Here is a 15,277-nt window from a genome sequence, read left to right on the forward strand (position 1 = left end):
TCCAAGGATTTTCACAAAGGTACTAGGGTCCCTTCTAGCTGTGCTAAGACCAAGGGGCATTGCTGTAGTACCTTACTTGGACGACATTTTGATTCAAGCGTCGTCCCTTCCTCAAGCAAAGGCTCACACGGACATCGTCCTGGCCTTTCTCAGATCTCACGGATGGAAAGTGAACGTGGGAAAGAGTTCTCTATCCCCGTCAACAAGGGTTCCCTTCTTGGGAACAATTATAGACTCCTTAGAAATGAGGATTTTTCGAACAGAGGCCAGAAAAACAAAACTTCTAGACTCTTGTCGGATACTTCATTCCGTTCCTCTTCCTTCCATAGCTCAGTGCATGGAAGTGATCGGGTTGATGGTAGCGGCAATGGACATAGTTCCTTTTGCGCGCATTCATCTAAGACCATTACAACTGTGCATGCTCAGTCAGTGGAATGGGGACTATACAGACTTGTCTCCGAAGATACAGGTAAATCAGAGGACCAGAGACTCACTCCGTTGGTGGCTGTCCCTGGACAACCTGTCACAAGGGATGACATTCCGCAGACCAGAGTGGGTCATTGTCACGACCGACGCCAGTCTGATGGGCTGGGGCGCGGTCTGGGGATCCCTGAAAGCTCAGGGTCTTTGGTCTCGGGAAGAATCTCTTCTACCGATAAATTCTGGAACTGAGAGCGATATTCAATGCTCTCAAGGCTTGGCCTCAGCTAGCGAGGGCCAAGTTCATACGGTTTCAATCAGACAACATGACAACTGTTGCGTACATCAACCATCAGGGGGGAACAAGGAGTTCCCTAGCGATGGAAGAAGTGACCAAAATCATTCTATGGGCGGAGTCTCACTCCTGCCACCTGTCTGCTATCCACATCCCAGGAGTGGAAAATTGGGAAGCGGATTTTCTGAGTCGTCAGACATTGCATCCGGGGGAGTGGGAACTCCATCCGGAAATCTTTGCCCAAGTCACTCAGCTGTGGGGCATTCCAGACATGGATCTGATGGCCTCTCGTCAGAACTTCAAAGTTCCTTGCTACGGGTCCAGATCCAGGGATCCCAAGGCGGCTCTAGTGGATGCACTAGTAGCACCTTGGACCTTCAAACTAGCTTATGTGTTCCCGCCCTTTCCTCTCATCCCCAGGCTGGTAGCCAGGATCAATCAGGAGAGGGCGTCGGTGATCTTGATAGCTCCTGCGTGGCCACGCAGGACTTGGTATGCAGATCTGGTGACTATGTCATCGGCTCCACCTTGGAAGCTACCTTTGAGACGAGACCTTCTTGTTCAGGGTCCGTTCGAACATCCGAATCTGGTTTCACTCCAGCTGACTGCTTGGAGATTGAACGCTTGATTTTATCGAAGCGAGGGTTCTCAGATTCTGTTATCGATACTCTTGTTCAGGCCAGAAAGCCTGTAACTAGAAAGATTTACCACAAAATTTGGAAAAAATATATCTGTTGGTGTGAATCTAAAGGATTCCCTTGGGACAAGGTTAAGATTCCTAGGATCCTATCCTTCCTTCAAGAAGGATTGGAAAAAGGATTATCTGCAAGTTCCCTGAAGGGACAGATTTCTGCCTTGTCGGTGTTACTTCACAAAAAACTGGCTGCTGTGCCAGATGTTCAAGCTTTTGTTCAGGCTCTGGTTAGAATTAAGCCTGTTTACAAACCTTTGACTCCTCCTTGGAGTCTCAATTTAGTTCTTTCAGTTCTTCAGGGGGTTCCGTTTGAACCCTTGCATTCCGTTGATATTAAATTATTATCTTGGAAAGTTTTGTTTTTAGTTGCAATTTCTTCTGCCAGAAGAGTTTCAGAATTATCTGCTCTGCAGTGTTCTCCTCCTTATCTGGTGTTCCATGCAGATAAGGTGGTTTTACGTACTAAACCTGGTTTTCTTCCAAAAGTTGTTTCTAACAAAAACATTAACCAGGAGATTATCGTACCTTCTCTGTGTCCGAAACCAGTTTCAAAGAAGGAACGTTTGTTGCACAATTTGGATGTTGTTCGCGCTCTAAAATTCTATTTAGATGCTACAAAGGATTTTAGACAAACATCTTCCTTGTTTGTTGTTTATTCCGGTAAAAGGAGAGGTCAAAAAGCAACTTCTACCTCTCTCTCTTTTTGGATTAAAAGCATCATCAGATTGGCTTACGAGACTGCCGGACGGCAGCCTCCCGAAAGAATCACAGCTCATTCCACTAGGGCTGTGGCTTCCACATGGGCCTTCAAGAACGAGGCTTCTGTTGATCAGATATGTAGGGCAGCGACTTGGTCTTCACTGCACACTTTTACCAAATTTTACAAGTTTGATACTTTTGCTTCTTCTGAGGCTATTTTTGGGAGAAAGGTTTTGCAAGCCGTGGTGCCTTCCATTTAGGTGACCTGATTTGCTCCCTCCCTTCATCCGTGTCCTAAAGCTTTGGTATTGGTTCCCACAAGTAAGGATGACGCCGTGGACCGGGCACACCGATGTTGGAGAAAACAGAATTTATGTTTACCTGATAAATTACTTTCTCCAACGGTGTGTCCGGTCCACGGCCCGCCCTGGTTTTTTAATCAGGTCTGATAATTTATTTTCTTTAACTACAGTCACCACGGTACCATATGGTTTCTCCTATGCAAATATTCCTCCTTAACGTCGGTCGAATGACTGGGGTAGGCGGAGCCTGGGAGGGATCATGTGACCAGCTTTGCTGGGCTCTTTGCCATTTCCTGTTGGGGAAGAGAATATCCCACAAGTAAGGATGACGCCGTGGACCGGACACACCGTTGGAGAAAGTAATTTATCAGGTAAACATAAATTCTGTTTTTCTCCAGCTGTTATTTGTATTGCATGTCATGTCAAACTTATTAATGCAGATAAAATTTCCTTTAGTACTGTTACATTACCTGTTGCTGTCCGTCAACATCTAATTTTCAGAGTGTTCCTGATAACATAAGAGATTTTATTTTTTAAATCCATTAAGAAGGCTATGTCTGTTATTTCTCCTTCTAGTATACATAAAAGTCTTTTAAAACTTCTCTTTTTTTCAGATGAATTTTTAAATGAACATCATCATTCTGATACTGATAATGGTTCTTCTGGTTCAGAGGTTTCTGTCTCAGAGGTTGATGCTGATAAATCTTTGTATTTGTTCAAGATGGAATTTATTCGTTCTTTTCTTAAAGAAGTGTTATTTGCATTAGAAATAGAGGATTCTGGTCCTCTTGATACTAAATGTAAACGTTTAAATAAGGTTTTTAAATCTCCTGTAGTTATTCCAGAAGTGTTTTATCTCCCTGATGCTATTTCTGTAGTAATTTCCAGGGAATGGAATAATTTGGGTAATTTATTTACTCCTTCTAGACGTTTAAGCAAATTATATCCTGTGCCATCTGACAGATTAGAGTTTTTTGGGACAAAAATCCCTAAGGTTATGGGGCTGTCTCTTCTCCTGCTAATGTACTACTATTCCTATGGCAGATAGTACTTCATTTAAGGATCCTTTAGATAGGAAAATTTAATCTTTTCTAAGAAAAGCTTACTTATGTTCAGGTAATCTTCTTAGACCTGCTATATTTTTAGCGGATGTTGCTGCAGCTTCAACTTTTTGGTTAGAAGCTTTAGCGCAACAAGTAACAGATCATAATTTTATAGCATTATTATTATTTTATAACATGCTAATAATTTTATTGGTGATACCATCTTTTGATATCATTAGAGTTGATGTCAGGTATATGTCTCTAGCTATTTTAGCTAGAAAAGCTTTATGGATTAAACTTGGAATACTGACATGTCTTCTAAATCAACTTTGCTTTCCCTTTCTTTCCAGGGTAAATAATCATTTCGTTCCTTTCCTCACAACAAGGAACAAAAGCCTGATCCTTCATCCTCAGGAGCGGTATCAGTTTGGAAACTATTTCCAGTTTGGAATATATCCAAGCCTTATAGAAACCTATAGCCAGCTCCTAAGTACCTATGAAGGTGCGGCCCTTATTCCAGCTCTGCTGGTATGGGGCAGATTACGTTTTCTTCAAAGAATTTGGATCAATTCCGTTCTTAATCTCTGGTTTCAGAAACATTGTTTCAGAAAGGTACAGAATTGGCTTCAAGTTAAGGCCTCCTGCTAAGAGATTCTTTTCTTTCCCGTGTCCCAGTTGACACAGCAAGGCTCAGCATTTCTGAAATGTGTTTCAGATCTAGAGTTGGCTGGAGTATTTATGCCAGTTCCAGTTCTGGAACAGGGGCTGGGGTTTTATTTTATCTCTTCATTGTACCAAAGAAGGTCAATTCCTTCAGACCAGTTCTGGATCTATCATTATTGAATCGTTATGTTAGGATACCAACATTCAAGATGGTTACTGTAGGACTATCCTGCCTTTTGTTTAGCAAGGGCATTATATGTCTACAATAGATTTACAGGATGTGTATCTGCATATTCCGATTCATCCAGATCACTTTTAGTGTCTGAGATTCTCTTTTTAGACAAGCATTACCAGTTTTGTGGCTCTACTGTTTGGCCTAGCCTCAGTTCCAAGAATTTTTTTCAAAGGTTCTCGGTGCCCTTCTTTCTGTAATCAGAGAATAGGGTTTTGGTATTTCCTTATTTGGACGATATCTTGGTACTTGCTCAGTCTTCTCATTTTCGAAGAATCTCATACGAATCGACTTGCGTTGTTTTTTCAAGTTCATGGTTGGAGGATCAATTTACCAATCAGTTCATTGATTCCTCAGACAAGGGTAACCTTTTTAGGTTTCTAGATAAATTCAGTGTCTATGACTCTGTCCTTGTCAGACAAGAGAAGTTTAACATTGATATCAGCTTGTCAAAACCTTCAGTCACAATCATTCCCTTTGGTAGCCTTATGCATGGAAATGTTGGGTCTTAGGACTGCCGCATCAGATGCGATCTCCTTTGCTCGTTTTCACATGCGACCTCTTCAGCTCTGTATGCTGAACCAATGGTGCAGGGATTACTCAAGATATCTCAATTAATATCTTTAAACCGATTTTACGACACTCTCTGACATGGTGGACAGATCACCATCGTTTAGTTCAGGGGGCTTCTTTGTTCTTCCGACCTGGACTATAATCTCAACAGATACAAGTCTTACAGGTTGGGGAGCTGTGTGGGGGTATCTGACGGCACAAGGGGTTTGGGAATCTCAGGAGGTGAGATTTCCGATCAATATTTTGGAACTCCGTGCAATTGTCAGAGCTCTTCAGTCTTGGCCTCTTCTGAGGAGAGAGTTGTTCATTGTTTTCAGATAAGACAATGTCACAACTGTGGCATACATCAATCATCAAGGAGGGACTCACAGTCCTCTGGCTATGAAAGAAGTATCTCGAATTTTGGTTTGGGCGGAATCCAGCTCCTGTCTAATCTCTGCGGTTTATATCCCAGGTATGGACAATTGGAAAGCGGATTATCTCAGTCGCCAAACGTTGCATCCGGGCGAATGGTCTCTTCACCCAGAGGTATTTCTTCAGATTGTTCAAATGTGGGAACTTCCAGAAATAGATCTGATGGCTTCTCATCTAAACAAGAAACTTCCCAGGTATCTGTCCAGATCCCGGGATCCTCAGGCGGAGGCAGTGGATGCATTTTTACTTCCTTGGAAGTATCATCCTGCCTATATCTTCCGCCTCTAGTTCTTCTTCCAAGAGTAATCTCCAAGATTCTGAAGGAATGCTCGTTTGTTCTGCTGGTAGCTCCGGCATGGCCTCACAGGTTTTGGTATGCGGATCTTGTCCGGATGGCCTCTTGCCAACCGTGGACTCTTCCGTTAAGACCAGACCTTTTGTCTCAAGGTCCTTTTTTCCATCAGGATCTGAAATCCTTAAATTTAAAGGTATGGAGATTGAACGCTTGATTCTTGGTCAAAGAGGTTTCTCTGACTCTGTGATTAATACTAAGTTACAGGCTCGTAAATCTGTATCCAGAGAGATATATTATAGAGTCTGGAAGACTTATATTTCTTGGTGTCTTTCTCATCATTTTTCTTGGCATTCTTTTAGAATACCGAGAATATTACAATTTCTTCAGGATGGTTTAGATAAGGGTTTGTCCGCAAGTTCCTTGAAAGGTCAAATCTCTGCTCTTTTTGTTCTTTTTCACAGAAAGATTGCTATTCTTCCTGATATTCATTGTTTGTTTTGTACAAGCTTTGGTTCGTATAAAGCCTGTCATTAAGTCAATTTCTCCTCCTTGGAGTTTGAATTTGGTTCTGGGGGCTCTTCAAGCTCCTCCATTTGAACCTATGCATTCATTGGATATTAAATTACTTTCTTGGAAAGTTTTGTTCCTTTTGGCCATCTCTTCTGCCAGAAGAGTTTCTGAATTATCTGCTCTTTCTTGTGAGTCTCCTTTTCTGATTCTTCATCAGGATAAGGCGGTGTTGCGAACTTCTTTTGAATTTTTACCTAAAGTTGTGAATTCCAACAACATTAGTAGAGAAATTGTGGTTCCTTCATTATGTCCTAATCCTAAGAATTCTAAGGAGAAATCGTTGCATTCTTTGGATGTTGTTAGAGCTTTGAAATATTATGTTGAAGCTACGAAATCTTTCTGTAAGACTTCTAGTCTCTTTGTTATCTTTTCCGGTTCTAGGAAAGGCCGGAAAGCTTCTGCCATTTCTTTGGCATCTTGGTTGAAATCTTTAATTCATCTTGCCTATGTTGAGTCGGGTAAAATTCCGCCTCAGAGAATTACAGCTCATTCTACTAGGTCAGTATCTACTTCCTGGGCGTTTAGGAATGAAGCTTCGGTTGACCAGATCTGCAAAGCAGCAACTTGGTCCTCTTTGCATACTTTTACTAAATTCTACCATTTTGATGTATTTTCTTCTTCTGAAGCAGTTTTTGGTAGAAAAGTTCTTCAGGCAGCGGTTTCAGTTTGAATCTTCTGCTTATGTTTTTTGTTAAACTTTATTTTGGGTGTGGATTATTTTCAGCAGGAATTGGCTGTCTTTATTTTATCCCTCCCTCTCTAGTGACTCTTGTGTGGAAAGATCCACATCTTGGGTAGTCATTATCCCATACGTCACTAGCTCATGGACTCTTGTTAATTACATGAAAGAAAACATAATTTATGTAAGAACTTACCTGATAAATTCATTTCTTTCATATTAACAAGAGTCCATGAGGCCCACCCTTTTTTGTGGTGGTTATGATTTTTTTGTATAAAGCACAATTATTCCAATTCCTTATTTTATATGCTTCGCACTTTTTTTCTTATCACCCCACTTCTTGGCTATTCGTTAAACTGATTTGTGGGTGTGGTGAGGGGTGTATTTATAGGCATTTTAAGGTTTGGGAAACTTTGCCCCTCCTGGTAGGAATGTATATCCCATACGTCACTAGCTCATGGACTCTTGTTAATATGAAAGAAATGAATTTATCAGGTAAGTTCTTACATAAATTATGTTGTTCAGCAAGGTTACCTTCTACAACCAATTTCATGCATTGTTCCTGTCACTACAGCAGCGTGTTTCTGGTTCGATGAACTAGAAAAGTCGCTCAATAAAGATTCTTCTTATGAGGAGATTATGGACAGAATTCATGCTCTTAAATTGGCTAACTCTTTCACTTTAGACGCCACTTTGCAATTGGCTAGATTAGCGGCGAAAAATTCGGGGTTTGCTATTGTGGCGCGCAGAGCGCTTTGGCTAAAATCTTGGTCAGCGGATGTGTCTTCCAAGAACAAATTGCTTAACATACCTTTCAAGGGGAAAACGCTGTTTGGCCCTGACTTGAAAGAGATTATTTCAGATATCACTGGGGGTAAGGGCCACGCCCTTCCTCAGGATAGGTCTTTTAAGGCTAAAAATAAACCAAATTTTCGTCCCTTTCGCAGAAACGGACCAGCCCCAAGTTCTACATCCTCTAAGCAAGAGGGTAATACTTCTCAAACCAAGCCAGCCTGGAGGCCAATGCAAGGCTGGAACAAAGGTAAGCAGGCCAAGAAACCTGCCACTGCTACCAAGACAGCATGAGATGTTGGCCCCCGATCCGGGACCGGATCTGGTGGGGGGCAGACTTTCTCTCTTCGCTCAGGCTTGGGCAAGAGATGTTCTGGATCCTTGGGCGCTAGAAATAGTCTCCCAAGGTTATCTTCTGGAATTCAAGGAGCTACCCCCAAGGGGGAGGTTCCACAGGTCTCAATTGTCTTCAGACCACATAAAAAGACAGGCATTCTTACATTGTGTAGAAGACCTGTTAAAAATGGGAGTGATTCATCCTGTTCCATTAGGAGAACAAGGGATGGGATTCTACTCCAATCTGTTCATAGTTCCCAAAAAAGAGGGAACATTCAGACCAATCTTAGATCTCAAGATCCTAAACAAATTTCTCAGGGTTCCATCGTTCAAAATGGAAACCATTCGGACAATTCTTCCTACCATCCAGGAAGGTCAATTCATGACCACGGTGGATTTAAAGGATGCGTATCTACATATTCCTATCCACAAGGAACATCATCGGTTCCTAAGGTTCGCCTTTCTGGACAAGCATTACCAGTTTGTGGCACTTCCATTCGGATTAGCCACTGCTCCAAGAATTTTCACAAAGGTACTAGGGTCCCTTCTAGCGGTACTAAGACCAAGGGGCATTGCAGTAGTACCTTACTTGGACGACATACTGATTCAAGCGTCGTCTCTACCACAAGCAAAGGCTCATACGGACATTGTCCTGGCCTTTCTCAGATCTCACGGGTGGAAAGTGAACGTAGAAAAAAGTTCTCTATCTCCGTCAACAAGAGTTCCCTTCTTGGGAACAATAATAGACTCCTTAGAAATGAGGATTTTTCTGACAGAGGCCAGAAAATCAAAACTTCTAAGCTCTTGTCAAGTACTTCATTCTGTTCTTCTTCCTTCCATAGCGCAGTGCATGGAAGTAATAGGTTTGATGGTCGCGGCAATGGACATAGTTCCTTTTGCGCGAATTCATCTAAGACCATTTCAACTGTGCATGCTCAGTCAGTGGAATGGGGATTATACAGACTTGTCTCAGACGATACAAGTAGATCAGAGGACCAGAGATTCACTCCGTTGGTGGCTGACCCTGGACAACCTGTCACAAGGGATGAGCTTCCGCAGACCAGAGTGGGTCATTGTCACGACCGACGCCAGTCTGGTGGGCTGGGGCGCGGTCTGGGAACCCCTGAAAGCTCAGGGTCTTTGGTCTCGGGAAGAATCTCTTCTCCCGATAAATATTCTGGAACTGAGAGCGATATTCAATGCTCTCAAGGCTTGGCCTCAGCTAGCAAAGGCCAAATTCATACGGTTTCAATCAGACAACATGACGACTGTTGCGTATATCAACCATCAGGGGGGAACAAGGAGTTCCCGGGCGATGGAAGAAGTGACCAAAATAATTCAATGGGCGGAGACTCACTCCTGCCACTTGTCTGCAATCCACATCCCAGGAGTGGAAAATTGGGAAGCGGATTTTCTGAGTCGTCAGACATTTCATCCGGGGGAGTGGGAACTCCATCCGGAAATCTTTGCCCAAATAATTCAATTGTGGGGCATTCCAGACATGGATCTGATGGCGTCTCGTCAGAACTTCAAGGTTCCTTGCTATGGGTCCAGATCCAGGGATCCCAAGGCGACTCTAGTGGATGCACTAGTAGCACCTTGGAGCTTCAACCTAGCTTATGTGTTCCCACCGTTTCCTCTCATTCCCAGGCTGGTAGCCAGGATCAAACAGGAGAGGGTATCGGTGATCTTGATAGCTCCTGCGTGGCCACGCAGGACTTGGTATGCAGATCTGGTGAATATGTCATCGGCTCCACCATGGAAGCTACCTTTGAGACAGGACCTTCTTGTTCAAGGTCCGTTCGAACATCCGAATCTGGCCTCACTCCAACTGACTGCTTGGAGATTGAACGCTTGATTTTAGCAAAGCGAGGGTTCTCAGATTCTGTCATTGATACTCTTGTTCAGGCCAGAAAGCCTGTAACTAGAAAAATCTACCATAAAATATGGAAAAAATATATCTGTTGGTGTGAATCTAAAGGATTCCCATGGAACAAGATAAAAATTCCTAAGATTCTATCCTTTCTTCAAGAAGGTTTAGAGAAAGGATTATCTGCAAGTTCTTTGAAGGGACAGATTTCTGCTTTATCTGTTTTACTTCACAAAAAGCTGGCGGCTGTGCCAGATGTTCAAGCTTTTGTTCAGGCTCTGGTTAGAATCAAGCCTGTTTACAAACCTTTGACTCCTCCTAGGAGCTTACCTGTGTCTGACGATAAGCCTGCTCCTAATAAATACCTTATTTCATCTACCTTGAAGACTCTGCATTCCTTTTTCCTCTTTTCATCGTCTTAATTTAGTTCTTTCAGTTCTTCAGGGGGTTCAGTTTGAACCCCTACATTCCGTTGATATCAAGTTATTATCTTGGAAAGTTTTGTTTTTGGTTGCAATTTCTTCTGCTAGAAGAGTTTCGGAGTTATCTGCTCTGCAGTGTTCTCCTCCTTATCTGGTGTTCCATGCAGATAAGGTGGTTTTGCGTACTAAACCTGGTTTTCTTCCGAAAGTTGTTTCTAACAAAAACATTAACCAGGAGATAGTCGTGCCTTCTTTGTGTCCGAATCCAATTTCAAAGAAGGAACGTTTGTTGCACAATTTGGATGTAGTTCGTGCTCTAAAATTCTATTTAGAGGCTACAAAGGATTTCAGACAAACATCTTCCTTGTTTGTTGTTTATTCTGGTAAAAGAAGAGGTCAAAAAGCAACTTCTACCTCTCTCTCTTTTTGGCTTAAAAGCATCATCAGATTGGCTTATGAGACTGCCGGACGGCAGCCTCCTGAAAGAATCACAGCTCATTCCACTAGGGCCGTGGCTTCCACATGGGCCTTCAAGAACGAGGCTTCTGTTGATCAGATATGTAGGGCAGCGACTTGGTCTTCACTGCACACTTTTACTAAATTTTACAAATTTGATACTTTTGCTTCTTCTGAGGCTATTTTTGGGAGAAAGGTTTTGCAAGCCGTGGTGCCTTCCATCTAGGTGACCTGATTTGCTCCCTCCCATCATCCGTGTCCTAAAGCTTTGGTATTGGTTCCCACAAGTAAGGATTACGCCGTGGACCGGACACACCTATGTTGGAGAAAACAGAATTTATGTTTACCTGATAAATTACTTTCTCCAACGGTGTGTCCGGTCCACGGCCCGCCCTGGTTTTTTAATCAGGTCTGATGATTTATTTTCTCTAACTACAGTCACCACGGTATCATATGATTTCTCCTATGCAAATATTCCTCCTTTACGTCGGTCGAATGACTGGGGAAGGCGGAGCCTAGGAGGGATCATGTGACCAGCTTTGCTGGGCTCTTTGCCATTTCCTGTTGGGGAAGAGAATATCCCACAAGTAAGGATGACGCCGTGGACCGGACACACCGTTGGAGAAAGTAATTTATCAGGAAAACATAAATTCTGTTTTTCACTGTGGCTTCATCTCTGGAATTTAAAAAGAGCTACATAACAAATGCCTCTTGTGTTTTTTTTAAATGTTTTTTTAATTTTTACAAAATTACCCTTTTTTGCTCTAGGATTCGCTGGAAGACGAGCCAGTTATCAGCTGTGACAGCATTATCAGTGAAGCGCCATGTATAGATCTCAATGTTACCTGCCAAGATAATGGTGGCGTTCCCTTTTTCCAGGTAATGGTTTTTAGATGTCGGCATGGCATTTAAATAGGACAAATTGGTAACTGTAAACGGCAGCATAATATCAGCAGCCCTGTTCTTTTAATCCAGGGATGGACGATTGGTGGAGCAAGCGCCACATACCATTGGTATTGGATATTTTTAGTACATATTTGTATTTAAAGGGACAGTCTACACCAGAATTTTTGTTTTAAAAGATAGATAATCCCTTTATTACCCATTCCCCAGTTTTGCATAACCAACACAGTTATAATAATATACTTTTAACCTCTGTGATTATCTTGTATCTAAGCCTCTGCAATCTGCCCCTTTATTTCAATTCTTTTGACAGACTTGCAGTCTAGCCAATCAGTGCCTGCTCCCAGATAACTTCATGTGCACGAGCAGTGTTATCTATATGAAATACGTGAACTAACACCCTCTAGGGGTGAAAAACTGTTAAAATGCATTCTGAAAAGAGGTGACCTTCAAGGTCTAAGAAATTAGCATATGAACCTCCTAGGTTAAGCTTTCAACTAATAATACCAAGAGAACAAAGCAAAATTGGTGATAAAAGTAAACTGGAAAATTGTTTAAAATTACATGCTCTATCTGTATCATGAGTTTATTTTGGCCTAGACTGTCCCTTTAATTGTGATAAATGTTTATGCTGCCCTGAAAGGGACAGTAAGGTCAAACTTGAACTTTCATTATGCAGACAGAGCATGACATTTTTAACAACTTTCCAATTTACTTCTATTACCTAATTTACTGCATTCTCTTGGGATCCTTTGTTGAAGGGCATATCTAGGTAGACTCAGGAGAAGTGATGCACTCCAGGGTGCTAGCAGCTGATTTGTGGCTGCACACATACCTTGTGTCATTAGCTCACTAGTTGTGTTCATATGGTGCCCAATAGTGCATTTCTGCTCCTTCACCAAAGGATACCATGAGCAAATTAGATAATAGAAGTAAATATGGAAGTTCTTTAAAAATTTATTCTATATCTGAATCAGGGAATAAATGGCTTTCATGTTCCTTTTTAAAGCTTCTAAAATATTGTTCTGCCGCCTTGATGTGTTCGTAAGTTGACGTTGTTGCTTTAAATTGGTACTCAAAGGTTAGGAGATACTGCAGTGTGCGATCCACTCAAGTTACAGCAGCAGGTTTTGCTTTCTATGGGAACTGGTTTATCATAAACAATATTATGTTTTCCTCTTAAGGACATGACAGGTCCACGGATCATCTTCATTACTTATGGGATATTCACCTCCTGGTCTGCAGGAGGCGGCAAAGAGCACCACAGCAAAGCTGTTAAATAGCTCATCCCTTCCCCACCAACCCAGTCATTCTCTTTGCCTGTGTTAGTGATAGGAGATGGCAAAGTGAGGTGTTAGAAAAGATTCTTCAATCAAGAGTTTATTTTTTTAAGTAGTGCCAGAGAGTGCTACTTTGACCTGGGGTGTAGCCTATACCTGATCAGTCTCTACAGCAGGGCTTGTTGTGGCTTTAAAGCATTAGGAACTGGTGGGAGATAATTCTCACTGCTCCTCCTAAACATGTTGCTGCCCCATTATAGATAGCCTAAGCGCATGGTAACTCAGGCTGATCTGCTTCCACAGGGCTATGGGCGGGAGAAAAGCACCTCTTACACCTGATGGACTGTCCTGCTGTCGGGCAGCATTGAGGTAAGTGCTATTTTATTCATTCTGGGCAGGATAGCAGAGTGATTATGGCACTTAACTTTTAACACTTGTTACAAGCTGCAGCGCAGCTCTGGGACGATACACCCCTTCTTTCTCTTAAAAAAGGCTTTTGTGAGGAGACGGCTTACACTTTATTAGGGGATATAGCGTACTTCATCCCTGACGTTTTTTTGAGGCAATTAAGATGACACCCATGATGGGCGGCTCCTATTTATGCGCTTTTATTTCCTGACTACAGCCCATGTAGAGTTAGAGATCGCATGGGACTCTATTACCGCATGTCTGGTGATTGGAAAAATTAGACAGGCGGTTGTAGCGCTTACTGCAGAAGCAGTTCCTGTTTTCTTCTCCTGCTTACATCTGGCATCAGAGTCCGTTTTTTCTGTGAGAAGATAGACGGTTGTTGGTGGGCAGGTAGGCACCTCAGCAGACTGCTGAGGTGTAAAGTTGTCTGGAATTATGTTTTTGATGTACAAATAATGTAATCTAGCAGACAAAAAGATTAACGTTTAAAATTTAATGGCATAGGTTCGTTATTTCTAATAACGTTTAATTCCTTATATCTCACAGTAGTGTATGTAAGTTTTATTGTTGAATTTTTTTTCTGTGATTTGAGATGGACATAGGAGCTAATCAATCTGGTATTTGCTCTATGTGCTTGAATGCTCAGGGGAGGTAAGGGTTTGAACCACCTACTCCTTTTTGTCCCTCTTGTGTTGAGAGGACCTTGAGTTTCAAAGAAAAGATGTTTCATGAGTAAACCTCTTCTAAGGCGGGTTTTTTCTCAGGGGTCTCAGGAGGAGATTCAGAGTGCGCCACAGCTGTCTCCCCAAGAGTCCCAGGAATTACCGCCCGCTCAAGCAGTGCCCTGTACTCCTGTTCTAGCTTCGGCTGGAATCACTTTAAATGGACATAGCTAGGGTTATGTCTTCCACTATTTCTGACGCATTATCTGCCCTTCCTATGTTACAAGGCAAGCGTTAATGAGAGAGCAACCTTGGGGTCAGTGAGGTTGCTGACGCAATGGTATCATTTTCGGATATACCCTCTCAGGGACCCGAGTTAGAGGGTTCAGAATTTTTATTAGAGGGTGAAGTTTCGGATTCTGAAAGTTCAGCACCTTTAACAGATCAGAGGTGGTTTCTTTCAGGTTTAAGTTAGAACACCTCTGTCTGTTACTCAGGGAGGTATTAGCAACTTTAGATGATTGTGACATTACAGTAGTAGTGGCTCCTGAGAAGTTGTGCAAAATGGATAGATATTTTGAAGTTCCTTCGTATACAGATATTTTTCCAGTACCTAAGAAGACTTTGGAGATTATTTCTAAGGAATGGGATAGACCAGGTATTCCTTTTTCTCTATCCCCTGTTTTCAAGAAGAGGCTTCCTGTAGCGGATGCTATAAAGGAAACTTGGCAGACGGTCCCTAAAGTGGAAGGAGCTGTTTCCACTCTGGCCAAATGTACGACTATTCCTATTGAGGATAGCTGTGCTTTTAAGGATCCTATGGAGAACGGAAACCTCTTTTGAGGAAATCCAAGTTAAGATTAAGGCGCTGAAACTATGCCTTTATTACTGATACTACTTTGCAAATTCCTAAATTGGCAGCAAAGAGTTCGGGGTTTTCTATTTTAGCCCTCAGAGCTTTTTGGTTAAAGCGGATGTACCCTCCAAATCTAAGCTTCTGGCAATTCCTTACAAGGGAAAGACCTTGTTTGGACCTTGCCTGAAGGAAATTATTTCCGATATTTCTGGAGGTAAGGGTCATCTCCTTCCTCAAGATAAGAGAAACCAGCTAAAGGGACGACAAAGTAATTTTCGTTCCTTTCGAAACTTTAAGGGAAATTCTTTAGTTTCCTCCCCCAGACAGGACGGAAACTATTTCCAACCCAAGCCTACTTGGAGACCCAACCAGTCATAGAAGACAATCTAAGAAGCCGGCTGCTGAATCTA

General features: G+C 42.3%; 1 protein-coding gene across 1 annotated transcript in view; it reads left to right on the forward strand.

The window, feature by feature from the left end:
- The window catches only part of KIF11 (kinesin family member 11), a 193,272-nt gene that overhangs the window by 128,732 nt on the left and 49,263 nt on the right, over nucleotides 1–15,277 (forward strand). The window contains exon 22 of the mRNA XM_053692415.1: nucleotides 11,524–11,634. Within this exon, the coding sequence (XP_053548390.1) occupies nucleotides 11,524–11,634 (111 nt within the window). The remainder of the gene's footprint in view (nucleotides 1–11,523; nucleotides 11,635–15,277) is intronic.

The sequence above is a fragment of the Bombina bombina genome, chromosome 9 (assembly GCF_027579735.1).
Source record: "Bombina bombina isolate aBomBom1 chromosome 9, aBomBom1.pri, whole genome shotgun sequence".
Classification (NCBI taxonomy): domain Eukaryota; kingdom Metazoa; phylum Chordata; class Amphibia; order Anura; family Bombinatoridae; genus Bombina; species Bombina bombina.